This window comes from Drosophila teissieri, chromosome 3R (assembly GCF_016746235.2).
Source record: "Drosophila teissieri strain GT53w chromosome 3R, Prin_Dtei_1.1, whole genome shotgun sequence".
NCBI classification, from domain to species: domain Eukaryota; kingdom Metazoa; phylum Arthropoda; class Insecta; order Diptera; family Drosophilidae; genus Drosophila; species Drosophila teissieri.
The window spans coordinates 17123950-17140165 of NC_053032.1; the positions used below are offsets into that span (position 1 = coordinate 17123950).

At 46.1% G+C, this 16216-nt stretch overlaps 1 protein-coding gene across 1 annotated transcript in view; it reads left to right on the forward strand.

Moving 5' to 3' along the window:
- The window catches only part of LOC122619267, a 92963-nt gene extending 76747 nt beyond the window's left edge, over nt 1–16216 (forward strand). The window contains exons 10-16 of the mRNA XM_043796085.1: nt 8171–8242; nt 11909–12060; nt 12199–13843; nt 13911–14397; nt 14466–14738; nt 14802–14981; nt 15049–16216. Of these exons, the coding sequence (XP_043652020.1) occupies nt 8171–8242; nt 11909–12060; nt 12199–13843; nt 13911–14397; nt 14466–14738; nt 14802–14981; nt 15049–15163 (2924 nt within the window). The 3' untranslated portion in view covers nt 15164–16216. The remainder of the gene's footprint in view (nt 1–8170; nt 8243–11908; nt 12061–12198; nt 13844–13910; nt 14398–14465; nt 14739–14801; nt 14982–15048) is intronic.

The window sequence follows — 16216 nt, forward strand, 5'->3', positions numbered from 1 at the left end:
CGAACTTTTGCTTTCATTGCGAGCAAACAATTGAAGGGCGGCCGTCATTTAAATTACTTTCATGTTCGCTGTCCGGCAAACGTGAATATCAAGAGCACCAGCAAACCAGCAAACGGCTCTTTTTGCGAATTTCCAACACTTCCGTCAACACTTCACTACAAATGGCACCATCCCAAACCCAATCCCCAGCCGAAAATGGCTGTCAATCTGTCCATTCCGCACACCATATTGTCCAAACATCCAATGGCGGACAGGCACTGTGAGAAAGTAGGGCCGAAATCAAAAACGAAATCTAGGTACAATACTTTCAGTTACTTTCTGGATAGAATCATAGTTATGTAAGTAAAAAAGATTTTTATAATGGTTTTGGAACATTGGAACAGTTTGGGATGTAGTTTTTACTACTTCACCATAGTTATTCCTATGCTATCTGAAAGTTCACTGATTGGGGATCTGGAAACCATTTGGTATGGATTTTCCCTATGTGCACAAAGACATATCTATCCACACATATTGCCTCTTGACCAGAGCTCGACGGTTGATGATGATGATGATGACGATGGTGTGATGGTGTGATGGCACTTTGTGTGCTAAAAATGGCGTATAAATGAATGGGAGAACAAAAATTGAATCACAAACTGGACGACGAAGTGTCCTCCAGTGGCTGTTGGAGCTCTCATTCAATTTCGCTTTTTTGCAGCCTGACTGCCCCCAACGAATTATGCACATACAAAGCAGTTCGCAGCAATCTTGGCCAATGACGTCAGTGTGCTGAAGAGAGAGGGGAATGGGGGGGATGGTCATTTTATGTCCATTATCTGAGTGTTTGCCTGCCATTTCCGCGCGCACTGACGTCATTACAATGACGTTTTTTCGCCCAGAACGTGCCCTCCGAAAAGGTCGCGGCCTTCAGCCGGGTATCTCATATGTACTTACGCGTATTTATATTGCCAATTTTATGTGTGCCACTGCATTGCTCATATGCTTCGTTGTCGTTGGCCACAATGACAGGCTTTAAGGAGAGTCACCTCCTCCTCCTCCTTATTGTTATTTCTTAACGGAAGCTGGCTCCCCAAGTTGTTTGCTTTATTGAGGAGATTAACACGCTGGCAATACATCAGGATTTATAAATGTTATGGCACAAGTACAAATTACCCGCATTTATATTGTATTCCATATATAAATCTGCTCATCGTCGGAGTAAATATATGCGTACCTATGGAACACACGAGCATGTGTCCATGTCGTGTTCCGTGTTCCGCACCAAGTCACGCCCAAAAAACAGAAACACTCGCAACACAGTGGGAGTAGATTAATGAGAAACAATGTACACGAGTGACTTGCCAATGATTTCTGCTCATAATTTTCCCGTTTAACCAAGCAGTCTGGTGCAACAGCAAAAAGTGGGCTTGTTTTAAAAAGCAAACGTGATCCTTAAACAAACGTACTGCAGCTGTGTGAATACAATGGGCTTGCACTTCTACGATTAGAATTGTTCTGAATAACCGAGAGCCAATGGTGATATCAAACAATTGTGCGGCTGTATCATCAAACCTTCTCCAGACACAATAATGCAATAATGTCATTTACTCAACTCTCCATAAATCATAAAACCAAGCAAAAGCTTAACCTTGAAACACACTCAAGCGCACTCATAAGCAGTGAAAAAATAATACAAAAAAACTGTGCCAAACCAACTGTGCACAAAGCACACACAGCCACGCCCACACCGCACACCACCACCGCCCACTACCACCACTTTCAGTGGAGCAACAGGTGCGGTTGTCGGTGTCTTGAAACTTTCACATGCCAACGTATAAATTTTAATGAATGCCTCATAAAACAAAAACAGGGAAAACGAAGAAAAACAACGAAGTAAAACAACTGTACGAGTATAACTATAAAACATAAGCTGCTGGCATTGCCCTGCCGCGCAGAGAGTCCTTTTGGCGAACATGGAAATGAAATAAGCATCATCAACATGACAGTTATTCATTTATTTATTTATTTGTTCGCCCTGTGGCCCTGGCCAACTAACCACAGAAAATAATAATAAGCGATTGTGGCGCCGATAACTCTATGTTAGACGGGGCTCAGGAAGTAGCCCCTACCACCGCCCATTTTCGGCAAACAATACCTTTGGGCCCTCGAAGCAGCACGAGAAGAACGGCGGCTGAAATGGCAGCAGCAGCAACAGCAGCAGCAGCAACAACAGCAGCAACAGCAGCAGCAGCAGCAGCAACATAACAGAACAGAACATCCACGTTGCTCATACGCCCCGTTGTTCATACGCCCCGTGCGCCCGTCTGCTTCGTTCGCTCGCTCGTTTCGATTGCTTCGGGAAATCGTGCGGTCGGCTCGCCATTTTCTGATGGGAAAACGAGCCCCGTTGCAAATTCATTAGTGCTCTTACAGGCGCCGTGCACGGTTGTCGTTTCTCGTGGCCGTACCGAGTGGAAAACTCGGGTGGAGCGCGTCGACGCCACCGACTTAAAGCCAAACACCCAAACATAAATATTGCATCAAAATAAATAGCTTCGAGAAGGGCAAAGGAAAATGATCTGATTTTATTGTGCATTGTTGTGTGCTTAAAATATGGAGTGCATTTTAGTGTAATTTTGTACCAAACAATAGCAGAAATTCGCCCAAGTCGTCGGGTGTCAGTTAATCATTATTTTCGGTCGGAGTAATCACTGTTGTGAGTGCTTTTCAAGACGGCGCTGCCGAAACTGGCCAATATGCAACGTCGCATGTCCATCACCATACGCGAGTACAAGTTCTTCAGGAGCTTCTCGCAGAAGTTCGAGAACTGGCCAAAACGCAAGGCCGAGGCGTTATGGCGGAAAATGCGCGAACGCAAGATTGCAGGTGAGCACAAACTGGCACTGCGGACAATTGGAGTAGTTATGACCCAAATGGAACTATTATGCTTTAAAACTTTTCTTACTTTGATCTCACAATTAATGTTTCCTTGATTCAGAAAAAACAAGATTTAATCAGTCCAATTAAATATATATTATAATTATTTCCATAGCTATCAATAGATAGTTACAGCCTTTGGCTTATCAGCGGCTCTCCCCATCCAGTCACCATTTCTTGCAGTGTGGCCCTGCTTCAAGGGCGAATTTGTTTTGCCCGCTTGAAAGTTATTAAACGCTTTGTTTACAATTATGGAAATATGCGAGTCTGCATCATTGCTTTTCTAGTGGCAGGAATGGGCGCGCGCCACTCGCACCGCCGGCAATTGGCTGTTTATGGTTTTTCGGCACCCCACAAGGGGGATCCGATCCTCCCACTCCTTCGAGCAGCCAGAATCCCCACATTGCGGGGATGGTGGCCGTTTATTTTTGGTAATGGGAATGCGGGGCATGGCTATTTTCAGTGCACAGCTTGTACTTATCAGTCGACGCCTCGCATTTAGATCGAATTCGAATTATTCGCATCGCCAGTTTTGGGATTATGTGTATCAATATGGTGGGGGATATGGCAACAAGTGCTACGCCTTCCACTCTGTCACTAGCATTCCGTCACTCAGTCAATCATGCGGTCATGCACTCAGTCAGTCAATGTCCCCGCTGTATGCATATGATATATATCCACTGACCATCGGTCGTCATCATCATCATCAGAATCATCATCGTCCACCGGTTTCGCCGTTTTCTTTACACTCTAGTGAAATTGCGCGCCAGTCAAGCAAAGCCATTCATTTAAATAAAGAAAATTGTTTGCGTGTAGTAATAAATGGTAAAAAATTATTATACAATTAATATGTATGTACGTGAGCACGTAAAAAATGCGGGAAATTGTTTTAATTATAACTCGTACCTGCCTCCACGGTTCGTGCCTCCAAAAAACACAATTTATGAATATGATGCTCAAAATGGATACAATTTGAAATGGCCAGTTGGAGGAGCACTTTTATGGCTGATACAATTTCCTTGTTCTTGAATTCGGCGATCCCTTGGGGAAAACTCATAACGAGCCACCTGTAAAGCTGTAAGCCACCCGCATTTTCCGCTGTCCGCTGTTCGATTTCAATTTCATTTCATTTCCATTTTCTTTTCCTTTTTGCCAGTTTTGGGTTATAACAACGTATAAACTTTCCATTCTTGTTTCGCTCGCCGCTTTATTTTGTTTTGTTTTGTTTCGCCTGTGAATTGTTATTTTTTCTTCGCGAATGCGAAATTCGTTTATTTTCATTGTGTGCAAACGGCGCTCGGCAGGAAGCATGCCGCATATAATACGCTGACATTAAAAACACATTAAAAGCTCAATGATCTGTTATATTTGGCCGGCGAATTCCCCAAGGGGCTCCCAGCCACTTGGCCCCTAATTACATTGATGGCCCAAAACGGCTGCTCCCGGCCAATTGAGCAACTCCACCAACTCCACCCATCGGTTGCCGACTTCACAGCAAATTAAACTTACTAGTAGCTGCTGCTCCTGCCACTTGTTGCACCCATTCGCAGGCCAAAAAGGGAGTTGGTTAGAAGTGGGGAGATGGGATGGCAGCTGCCGTGGCACACACTTATGGCCCAGAAAGGTTATAAATAGCGTTATCCTTTCAGCAGGCAACTGCTGGCAGCAGGCTTTTGGGTGCCCAGTGAAGAGGAAAGGAGTGTGCACATGTCTATTTATGTTCGCCTGCTACGGCTTACATGGCCCAAAGACTCTATTTTGAAAACAGAGCTGAGAACTGAGAACTGAAAGCCGAAAACTGAAGGCGGAATATTACAAGTTCACACAGGCACGGACTGCTATTTCTGGGTTGCAATTTATAATTAATAATCCACTTTGGCCAACATTCTCTTTGATGGCTGAGCAACAAGGTGACTGAAAGACTGAAATTTATGTTCCTCCTGACATTTGAATGCAATGCCAGACAATAAAACATCCGCACCGCCTGTTTTGCCAATGGCCAGTTGGAAATTAATTAATGGCACGACACCTACGACAATTATTTATCTAATGGGAAGTGGGAACGCAGTCGGTTCATTTGGTTCTACCATCGGCAATTTCCATTGCATTGCATTGTTTTTAGCTCCTGGGGCGATGTAATTTACGGTTTATATGGCAGCATAATTGGCATATGAAATCGCTTAGCGGCAAATTAATGAAATTGCTGAATAATGCTTCGGCCAGCCTGTGGCAATTGCATTAGCTATCAATTAGTGTCAGCCGAAATCGATTTACAATTTACGTACGACGAGTATGTACATAGGTAGAATACTAGTAGCATGTAGCATGTTTTCCGCACTAAGGTCGATGCTTTTACAGCACTTTATTATACATAATTACATTAGGCCAGCTTAAAGTTTTAGCTGTGCGTAACAAAAGGCCTCGGCGTTATGGAAACGCATGCCACAGAAAGCAAATCCTTTGCATAACCAAGTTGCTCGGTAAGCGCCGTTGTCCGTTGTCTGTTGTCTGTTGTCTGTCATCCGCACACAATGTCATCTCCCTCAGCTTGAATGCATTTTTCTGGAGCACACACACACTCGTATTCAGGAGTGGAAATGCGTGTCAGTGACACGCACCCACACAGAGAGAGGAATTTTCCATGCGAAGGATAGAGTCTGTGGCATTTGTGCAAGGAACTTTGCTTTCATTGACACTTTCCTTTGCTCTTCCCTTCTCTTCTCTTCTGGACAGAAAACAGAATCAGAACGCTGGCTTGACTTTTACTCGTTGTGGTTCTTGTGGGCGGCTCTTGAAATCAATGCAAATTTTAATTGAAAATTTAAACAAATTTAGCAGACAACAAGCTCAAACTACAGCAAGCAATGGAGCTTCAATTAATCCCAAAGACAATATTATGTATGCAGAATGGTTAGACAAAGGAAAACAAGTTCAAAGTTAAGCTCCATTTAAAAATGGAGAATTAAAGTGATTACGTTTTAAAGTCTATTTCATCACCATTGAAGTGTTCACGTTGCTGTGACAAAAACGATGTTTTTATTATTAGCCGTTTTCGGAATATAAAACCAAATCCTAATTATTTCTGGTATAGAAATGCATTAATTGGCCCATGAAATTCGATAATCATCAGCGATTTCAAAGAGCAAAGTTCACAGTACGCAATAAGCCAGAGAAGAATGTGCTTTTTTGTTTCAAACACCAACGCAGGAAGGCGGTCTGCCTGGCATTTTAAACACTTTTGAATTAGCCCTAAGGTCAGGACGGCACATCGTGGAAGTGCGGTGATCAGCATCGTCTCATGTTCCCAACGCCCCCAAACACCCACCACACTCACACACACAGCACACACACATAGGTTGTGCGGGTCCATCAGAATAATTATTATCCTGGGCACAGGTGAGGTTCATGAATTTACGCGTCGCCTGTTTGGAAATGTTTAAAGGCGTCGCAGGCTTTGGTGAAGGAGAGGGCGGAGAGGAAGTGAGGAAAATGCTGTCCAAAGGACAATAAGGACAACAACTGGGCGGCACTGTGTGTGCGTGTGTGTGTGTGCGTGTGTGGGTAAACATGTTCAAATATTGAACCTGACGCAATAAGCTGTGAGTGAACCTTTCACACACACACCTCCACATTGTTTTACTCGCTTTAAATGGCTTTTAGATGAGTTTGCGACTGCGACGGCAACGGCAACACGGCGTATGCGTAATTTATACCACGCTCGAGTGGCATTTACAGAGCTGTAATACGGCCAACGCAAAAGTTGGCAATTGCGGGATAATTAATGCAGGATAGTAATTATGTCTGCTGACTGCATAATTGCAAACACGAGTGGGAAAACAGGAGTCACAGTGTTGATTACATTTTGCTGCTTAAAACAACATTTAATAGAACTCTTTTTGCTATATAAAGTGGACTTCTGTACTAGAAACTAGTAATATTATTTAATTATTTAAATACCAATAGTAGTACTGCTGTTATAAACCAGTCCATTTGATGGCACACAAGTCCAAGCAATCGTCCTAATCATAGACATGTAACCGCATATGTGGCGCCATCGCCATTGCCACCCACAATTTGCATACATAATACAATGCCGTTCCGAGTGGCCAGTAATTCCTTGGGTCAGCTCCACCAGCCTGTCGCTCCAGCGGAAACATGGAGCACGGAGCATGGGGATGGGCATGGGCATGGGGATGGACATGGAGGACCTGGCCGGGTGCCAGGATCCGCTGGAAGCGGGTCATGCGTCCGGCCAGCAGCAGCTGTCAGAATGCCAGCAGCATAAATCGATGTCCAAGGGGTTGCTCTCGTTTATAAATAACTGCAAAGACAGTGGGAAGTGGCAGGAAACCTGGACAGGTGCCCCCATATTCGCTCCATTGGCCCCTTTTGCCGTTGCCGTTGGTATCGGCATCCTCGTGCAAGTTAATCGCTTGCAAAACTCAATAATAATTCACTCAGCAAGCAGCAACCCCCCGTTTTCGACATATAGTAGGTTGTATATTCCATATTTTCCTGCTGCCAGTAAGCAGCCGGAAACTGTTTCATGTTGTCGCTCAGCCTGATTAAAAATCAATAGCTCCGTCGCTCTCAGATCCTGTTACTCAAATTGAACCCAGCTAAAATAACAAAAATAAATAATGCCACAGCAGAAGCAAAAGCAATGGCAATAGCTGAGCCAGATTAGCATTTAAAATAGCTGAGGCCAAGTGCCTTTGACTGTCTTTGTTTCACTGGGATTCGATTTGAATTCATTGTGCTGGCAGAGGGACTCGTAAAAAAGTATGACTTACATTTGTTATTTGCGGTTCAATGCGTTCTTTGTCTTCTGTCCTCAAATTAGCCCGGCATAAATAAGCAATTGTATCCCTCTGAGTTGGCTAAATCCATTTTCATCTCCCGAACACGCGTTCCTCTGCAGCTTTTACTTTCGCAGCGCTTTAGCTCAAGGTAAAGTCGCAATCGATGCAGACATTTAAGAGCATGACCAACCGCATTTTAAACCATTTGGTCGGCTTACAACGTAATCCATCAGGTGACCCTGAAAACCCCGTGGACAATGGCCAGACTTTTGGTGACGGCTTCTCGACCAGGCCGCTTCTTAATTGGTTTTGCTGGCCGCTCGGATTGAATTTGGTGGGGCAGAGAGGATGCGCTCGGCAACTTGATTACAATTAATTTAATTCGCTGCCTGCGTCGCGTATACGCAATGTGAAAACTCATATTCATCCTCTCTCTTTCTCTCTTGCAGAAATCGAAGCTGTGGAGGCCTGCAAATGGCTGCGAGCTGCAGGTTTTCCGCAATATGCGCAGATGTATGAAGGTAAGTGCGAACCACAGCCCCCAACCCCCAATTCCCCCCATTACGCACTTCCGTTTTGCGCTGCACTGCGAGAAATCATTTGATTAGAACATCGAGGGACAGGCCACTGAAAATTATCACAAGTTATTCAAAGACTTGCTGCCTTACTCTAAGCCGCCTAGTTTCAAGAGCTTAATGCGTTTTTCGCTCCACTTTGCAAGTCCCTATTTCCCGCGGTGCATGTCGTGTCAGCATGCTTTTGCCCCTGGGGGCGTGGCAGGCTGGTGGTCGGTAATTGATGGTCTCGTCAACGGCGGTGACGCAGCAGCAACAGCAGCAGAAACGGCGAACAAGGCACTTGACCAACATGCCATTTAGTCTTGTGTGTTTAACGCTCTCCAAGTGGCAGTTTATTAATTGTATTACACGAACTTTCACTTTCGCCACTGCCCAGTGCACAGTGCCCACTGCCCAAGTAGGAGAAAAATAAAACAAACAAAAAAAAGGCGACCAAAGACGACAAAACATTTATGACGTGGCAACATTCGAGAACAATTTAAGTGCCGCCTCACGACGTCTAAAGATTTCAACACCAAGCACCAAAGCAGACAAGGAGCTGCGCTGAACATGATAGTGAAAATTGATATCCCAAACACGCGGCACAAACCGCGACAACAATTAGGCTGAATGGATCCCGATGGATGCCCCATCCCATCCGATCCAATCCGATCCGATCCAATTCTATCCAAGTCCTTTCAAGCGAAAACGAAAGCCCAGCAACGCCTACCTACGAGATCGGGGCAATCTTGAGAATTCAACCCAAAGCGAGGCACAAAAAAATGCACAAGAGACCGGCAAAAAACTCGTGAAGCAGCCAAACTAAGATAAAATATAATAAAAGGCTAAAGGACACGCAGGCCCAAGAATTTATGGGGACCACCTTCGTAAAAAAAAGCCCAGCACAGAACCGAAAATTAAAATGGTTTCGGTTTTTGTTCGTTTTGTTCGTTTTGTTTTTTCATATTTCTTTTTCGATTTCGTTGAGCAAAGGGCTTTGGCCTTTGAAGAGGGGCACTCGACAACCAGAACCACAACCGCCAGCCAAAATGTTAGTGCAAGTTCATTGACCCCGCGCAAGCTGCATATTTATTTGATTTCCTTAATCGCAAGCGAAGGCGACCCTTCTTCTCCGGCGCATTTGTCGCAACGCATTTAACGCCCGGAGGCCTCGCAGATTGATGAGCCCGCTAAGATCTGCACAAGATTCGAAACTCGAACGACAACCAACCCGAAAAGTACATTCTTAAGTCCAAAAAGTTCGCCGACTTCATTTGAATTATGGCCAAAAAGTCAGAAAACGCCAGCAGAACGCGAAAACGCGCCGGGCAAAAAGTGAATCTGAAATGGAGAGCCTGCAATTTGGGCATGTCCGCAGGCGCCCTGTCGCCGACCTTGAAATATGCGATTTGTATTGCATAAATTCAAGCCGGCACTCAGAGAAACCAGATGCAACTTCACCTCGGCGGTCGGCAGTCTTTAGATACGCCGTTCTTAAAGAATACTTGGCACTGGAAGCTATTTGAATATTCACATATTGTAGGAAAGTACATTGCCCCTAACTATCGTTTTCTAGAACTGAATGAAAGTACAAAATTATTTAGCGTATACTTTTTTTGAGTGATGGAGAGCACAAAGTACGTTCCCGACTTATGGAATATTTTGTGCGCACATTTAAACTGGAGCCCCACCCAGGACCCGAGCTTCAATTCCAATCCCAATCCCAAACCCAATCCCAAGCCCATCTGCATGACCATCTCCTCCTGACCGGGGACAACATGATAAATGCGAATTTTAATGAGTTTCGTGTAAACAAGGCAGCGGCGCATGCGCAGATTGCTGCTCAAATTTCGTTTGCATTTGGTGAATTCTGTTGATTCTCTTTGCCGTTTGGGCTCTGCAAATTAAAATGCCGTAGGTGTGTAAGTTGCCCGCTGCTCTGTCATTGGGTTTTGGCTTCGGGTATGCGGACTTGTGCTGCTGAAAGGAGGTGTTCCAGCTGTAAGCGACTGTTAATTTGCCCAGGAACCCAGGAACCCAGGATCGAGTATTTCTCGTGTATCGCCAGCCTTTGTTTGCGTTTCGCTCACTTCTTGCACTCACATTACTCACCGAAAGTGGCAGACTTAATTCGAGGGTGTGACCTGCGCCAGGCCAGGATCACATGGGTGTGCTTAAGAGGGCAATAAGAGCTCATGAGGCATGGCAATCGATTTTTTGGTCTAAAGGAACCGGTTTTCCTGGGAGCCAAATGCCAAGACACGGAACTTGAGGAGTGGTAAACGTAAATCACTGCTGATCCCATAAGGTATCACATATTTCCAATCCAGTTTCCAATTTTATTGACATTTTTCAAGTAATATCAATGCAGCAATATCTATCCTGTCTTCATTAATATTTTCCCTGTAAAGTCTCAAGGGAACCACCAGCCAAAGTCTAAACAATAATTATTTCGTGGAGACCCCATAAAGATCTATATTCGAATGAAATCTGCATCCTAATTTAGATTCCAGGCTAATTGCTTCTATATTTTCCCAAAAACAGCCATAAATTGTTCCTAATTACATTCGAATCTCGCTGCAATCTGCGTCATTGGCCGAGGAAAAAGATTAATCATATAATTGGCCCAATAAACGATTTCCCCCTTTTACACTCTCGTGTAAACTGTGAAAAGCCCCAAAGGAGAAAACAACAAAATGCGGCACAAAGTTACACCGACTTCCCAAATAATTCCAAAATAATTCCAAAATAATTCCCATCTGACGTCAGCCGATTGTACTACCCGAAACTCCCAATGGGTTATCGAACACTTGGTGGCACTGGCACACTTCCCCGTTTTGTTTACACCATAGGGGCTTTGGCTTTCAATTAGAAACTAAACACACAACAACACACACAGCACTTGACTGTTTAAAGAGAAGCATCCGAAATGGCCTTATAAATACCCAGCAGGGCCAAGAGTACGGAAAGAATGGCGCTGGAGGAGCGTAAACAAAACTATAAAAAGCTTCCTTCATGAAAGGAGAGAAAGAAACGAGTTGGGCGTTACTTTCGAGCCGAAAGTTCAACAAACCATGAATGGCTTTTCTAGGAGAACAAAATATTGTTGTAATGCTAACAATATTTGTGCAAACAATGCTGCTTTTCCAGGCGTCCAGGCATCCAGTGCATCCTACGGATGCCGAGCTGCGTTATCTGCAGCTGCAGATGCAAATGTATCTGTATCTGCAGTGTTGCAGTATCTTTGCGTGTGACGCGTCGCGACATGTGTAAACGTCTGGGTATAATCTTTTCTTTATAATTTTTTCTTGTTTTTTTTTGGTTTTTTGTTGTGAACGAGGCGGCGGTCGCCTTGGAACTTGATTTCCTACGTGCGAATTGGCCACGCAAATATGTGGAAAAACGCTGTGAAAATTCAGCTGCCCGATGTGGCAGACTACTATATACCGCATATACCGAAGCAACACGACTCGTACCCGTTTACTGATCGCTGGCGCCATAGGCGTTCGACTTTTCAGGTTTCTCAATTAGAATTTCACGCGTCGTCGAGACGTGCGGTCGCAAAGTTATACACTTCCCTTCATCTAGCCAAGAGAAGTCCTTTTTACGAAAATTCCCTTGCCCTTGCAGATCATCAGTTCCCGATCGATCTGAACAATGTAGCCAAAGACCACACCAATCTCGAGAACGATCAGCTGCAGTCCCTCTACCGCCGGCTCTGCGTCCTCAATCGGTGTGCCACCATGCGGCTGGACCAATCGCACAAGCCGCAAACACCACAGGTAAGCTGGTAACACAAGGTCCTCCTAGGAAAACCATGAAATTAGTCCTTTTTATGCCAATTAATCAGTTTACAAGAAGAGTTATACATACAAAATATAACTACTAACCCTTACTTTTAATCACTTGAACCCACCCAGCAAAAGGAGGAATCGGACGACGAGAACTTCGCCCTGAGCGAGCACTGGACATTCCAACCGCACATTCGCCGCTGGTCGCGGATCGGGGAGATGGGCCTGGAACTGCCGCCGCCGGGACTCTTGAGCCTGAACGTGGAGAAGACGGAGAGTTCGTCGAAGGAGTCGAGTCCGGACCGCTTCGAAGAAGATGGTGCTGGCATCACGCTGGTGATACCGGGCTGCAGTAAGGCCGGTGGTGTCGCCAACGATGGATCTTCGCTGGGCGAGGGATCCGATAGCGGTCGCTTGAGAAGAAGCGGCAGCGAAAGGATCAAGGATCAGGCCAAGGCATTGCTGAGACGAGTGGAGTCCATCAAGTCGCGACGTCGCAAGCGACAGAATCGCGAGAATGTGGTCATCAGTGGGCCGACAGTGCTGGACCTCTCGCAGTTTGGCCAGAGGAGCAGCTTGCGCAAACCGGATGCCGTATACTCCACCCCGCCCTCACCCTCGGCCCTGAGCCCCATGCACACATTCCCCAAGGCGCCGTTCTTCGGCAACGACCTCAAGGTGCCCAGTCACAGTGACAACTTCCTCAGTCCCAATCGCTCCAGTCCCAAGCGGACGCCCACTACGCCGCGTTCGATGAGGACCAGTCCGCTGCACTTCTTCTCCAGTCCCATGTCGCAGCTGAAGGAGGGCAAGTCCGATGACTCCTCGTCGTACTACAGCGACAGCCAGGAATCGTCCACGGGGGGCAAACTGTCCCTGCGAAAGCCCTCCAAGGCTCGAAGATTCCTGCAGCGCACGGGTAAGGTCGATGACATCGGCACCCATTCCGATTCGGAGTGTCATCAGGGACGCAAGCTGCTCATAAAGGACGCCAACTCCAATACCACAGAGGTCAAGGTGAAGAAACTGACTCGCGGCGGTTCGCTGAATCTGGGCAAGGATCCCAAGAAACGTGACGGCTTCCGTTCCTCATCCTTCCGATCGCGCAGCACCTCACGCAAGGAGGCCAAGAACGACGAGGATCCGGCTGGTGGGACCACCAACGGTGGATCTAAGCGACAGCCCGTGGTGCGTTGGCACAGTTTCCAGATGGAGGAGCGCCCCAACATGATATTCCGCAAGTGTTTCTCCAAGAAGATCGAGCCCCTGCAGGAGGACGCCGGAGGAATGCCATTTGCCGCCATGTCGACGGGTCAGCTGCAGATAATCCGCAAGCTGGCACTGGTCACGCTGACCGGACACATGGAGCGGTACTGTCCATCTCATCGCTCGGGCTGGAACTGGGAACTGCCCAAGTTCATCAAGAAGATCAAGATGCCGGACTACAAGGACAAGAAAGTGTTTGGAGTGCCGCTGCTGATGATCCTTCAGCGCAGTGGACAAACCCTGCCCTTGGCCGTGCGTGCCGCATTCCGCTGGCTCCAGCTGAACGCCCTCGATCAGGTGGGAATTTTCCGGAAAAGCGGCGGAAAGTCGCGCATTATGAAGCTGCGCGAGCAAATCGAGGTCACCGATTCCACGGCCGAGTGCATGGATGTCTTTGATCTGCAACAGGCCTACGATGTGGCCGACATGCTGAAACAGTATTTCCGCGAGCTGCCCGAATCTCTGCTGACCACCAAGATGTCCGAGACCTTCGTGGCCATCTTCCAACGTAAGTAGAGAACTATTTTGAATTTATAAAAAAGTGCTTTCTTATGATTTAATTTTGAAATCCTTAGATCTCCCGGCCGAAGTGCGACTGGATGCGGTGCAATGTGCCGTGCTCCTGCTGCCCGACGAGAACCGGGAAATCCTGTACGTGCTGCTCGAGTTCCTGACCATTGTGGCGGCCAACTCGCAGCAGAACCAGATGACCAGCAACAACCTGGGCGTGTGTCTGGCCCAATCCATTTTCCACTCGTCCATCTCGACGGGCTCCGCCTCCGTGTCCGCCTCGCCACGTCGCAAGGGCAAGGGGTCCGGAATGCCGGACATGAAGGAGCTGGCGGAGGCGAAGGCCTCCCACGAGTGCCTGTCCTTCATGATCGAGCACTACAAGCAGATCTACACGGCGGCCAAGGAGAAGCTGAGCAAGTGCAACTTCAGCTACATGGAGGAGTCGAAGCCACTGCCCCTGGAGGCGCTGGGCGAGGGAATGCAGTTCCACAACTGGCGGGGATACCTCTACGAGTGCACCAGTGCCACCATCAAGGAGGGTCGCGAAAAGTGGGTTCCCCTATATAAGTTATAGGTTTCTATTTATTTTATTAACCTGTTATTGCAATCCCATACAGAACCCGCGGCTGGTTTAGCATCAATTCGCTGAACGACAGCAGCGTGGACATTGCCTACAAAAAGGTGGGCGACGGCCATCCGCTGAGACTGTGGCGCTGCTCCACGGAGATCGAGGGACCACCGAAGGAGGTCCTCGAGTTCGTGATCAAGCAGCGAGCCTCCTGGGACACGAATTTGCTGCAGTGCCAGACGGTCAAGAAGCTGGACGATCGCACGGAGATCTACCAGTACGCCCTGGACGGCCAACTGACCACGGACTTTTGTGTGCTGCGGTAGGTTTCAAATTGAAGTTAATACAATGAAATATTTTACTTTATCATTACTTCACTTTGCAGTTCCTGGCAAACGGACTTGCCGCGCGGTGCCTGCGTCATCGTGGAGACCTCCATCGACCACGCCAAGGCGAAGCCTCTTTTCGGGGCGGTAAGGGGCGTGGTCCTTGCCTCGCGGTATCTCATAGAGCCCTGTGGCAGCGGCAGATCGCGGGTTATGCACTTGGCTCGCGTGGATGTCAAGTGAGTAACAATTGTACATACATATACGATATATCCTGAGTGCAACCAAACCATTGCATACTTTCAGGGGCAAGACACCGGAGTGGTACAACAAGAACTACGGACACATATGCTCGCACTACTTGTCGCGCATTCGCCTGGCCTTCAAGCACGTGGCCGATGGACCCGAAAGCAAGGTCTAAAGATACATAAACTATAAAAAGGATATAACGTTGTCTGTCGCAAAACTGACGCATTTATACGTAATTATATGCTAGCTGGAGGATGCACTCCGAAGTCCCCACTTCGAACAACCCAACGATTATGCAAAAATATCCAACTAAACCCACGGACCACAAACATGAGCTTGCGTTTCATCCCGAGAAAAGGGGATGAAACGAGATCAGAGAGAATATATTCTTGTAAATACACTTAGTAGGTTTGTTCACTTAGTTTAGTCGCATTAGACGTAACTGTTTAGTTTACTGTATTATATTTATACTTATACGTGCTCCTAACTTATGCGCATACGTTTACTGTACGACAATAGCAATCTAACATCCAAAATACTCAACACACGTAAATATCACAAAGTATATATACATATATATAACGATTTCTCTTGCTAAAGTTTACATCTACGTTTACGGCACTCCAAATCTTTAATGTTAATTAGTTCGTAGTCTTGGCAATATGTTAAAACGTATATTCGGGAAAACAGAAAAAAAGGAAAAAGGAAAACAGAAAGCAGAAAGCAGCAAAAGCAACCTTAAAATGTGTAAAGCAAATTCAACTAGTCAAATTTTATAAATTTAAGCTAAAGTACTAACCTTAAATACACTCATCAACAACCACTTTGACACTCAATAGTTTTGTCAGCAGATATCGATTGATTTGGCTTCAGGTGTTGATTGATTGACGACACTGAGATGTACGATTGTTTCCATTATGCGGTGTGAAATCAAAATGATTGTCACCATCATTAGTTTATGGATGTGCCCTAAGATCCCCGATCAATATATATAAATATATATATATACTATACTACATAATATAGTTTTATATGTGTCTATAAATACGTTACCACATAAATCTATAATCGAGTGTACGAGTTACCAATGAATGCCGGTGATGACAAGGAGCAGGCAGATCAGAAACACTGAAACAAACTAACCAATGTGAAGTGTTTAGAAGGGAGCAGTAACTCAAGTACTCGATGCATAAAGGAAATCGCAATAAAAGTGCATATTATGGAA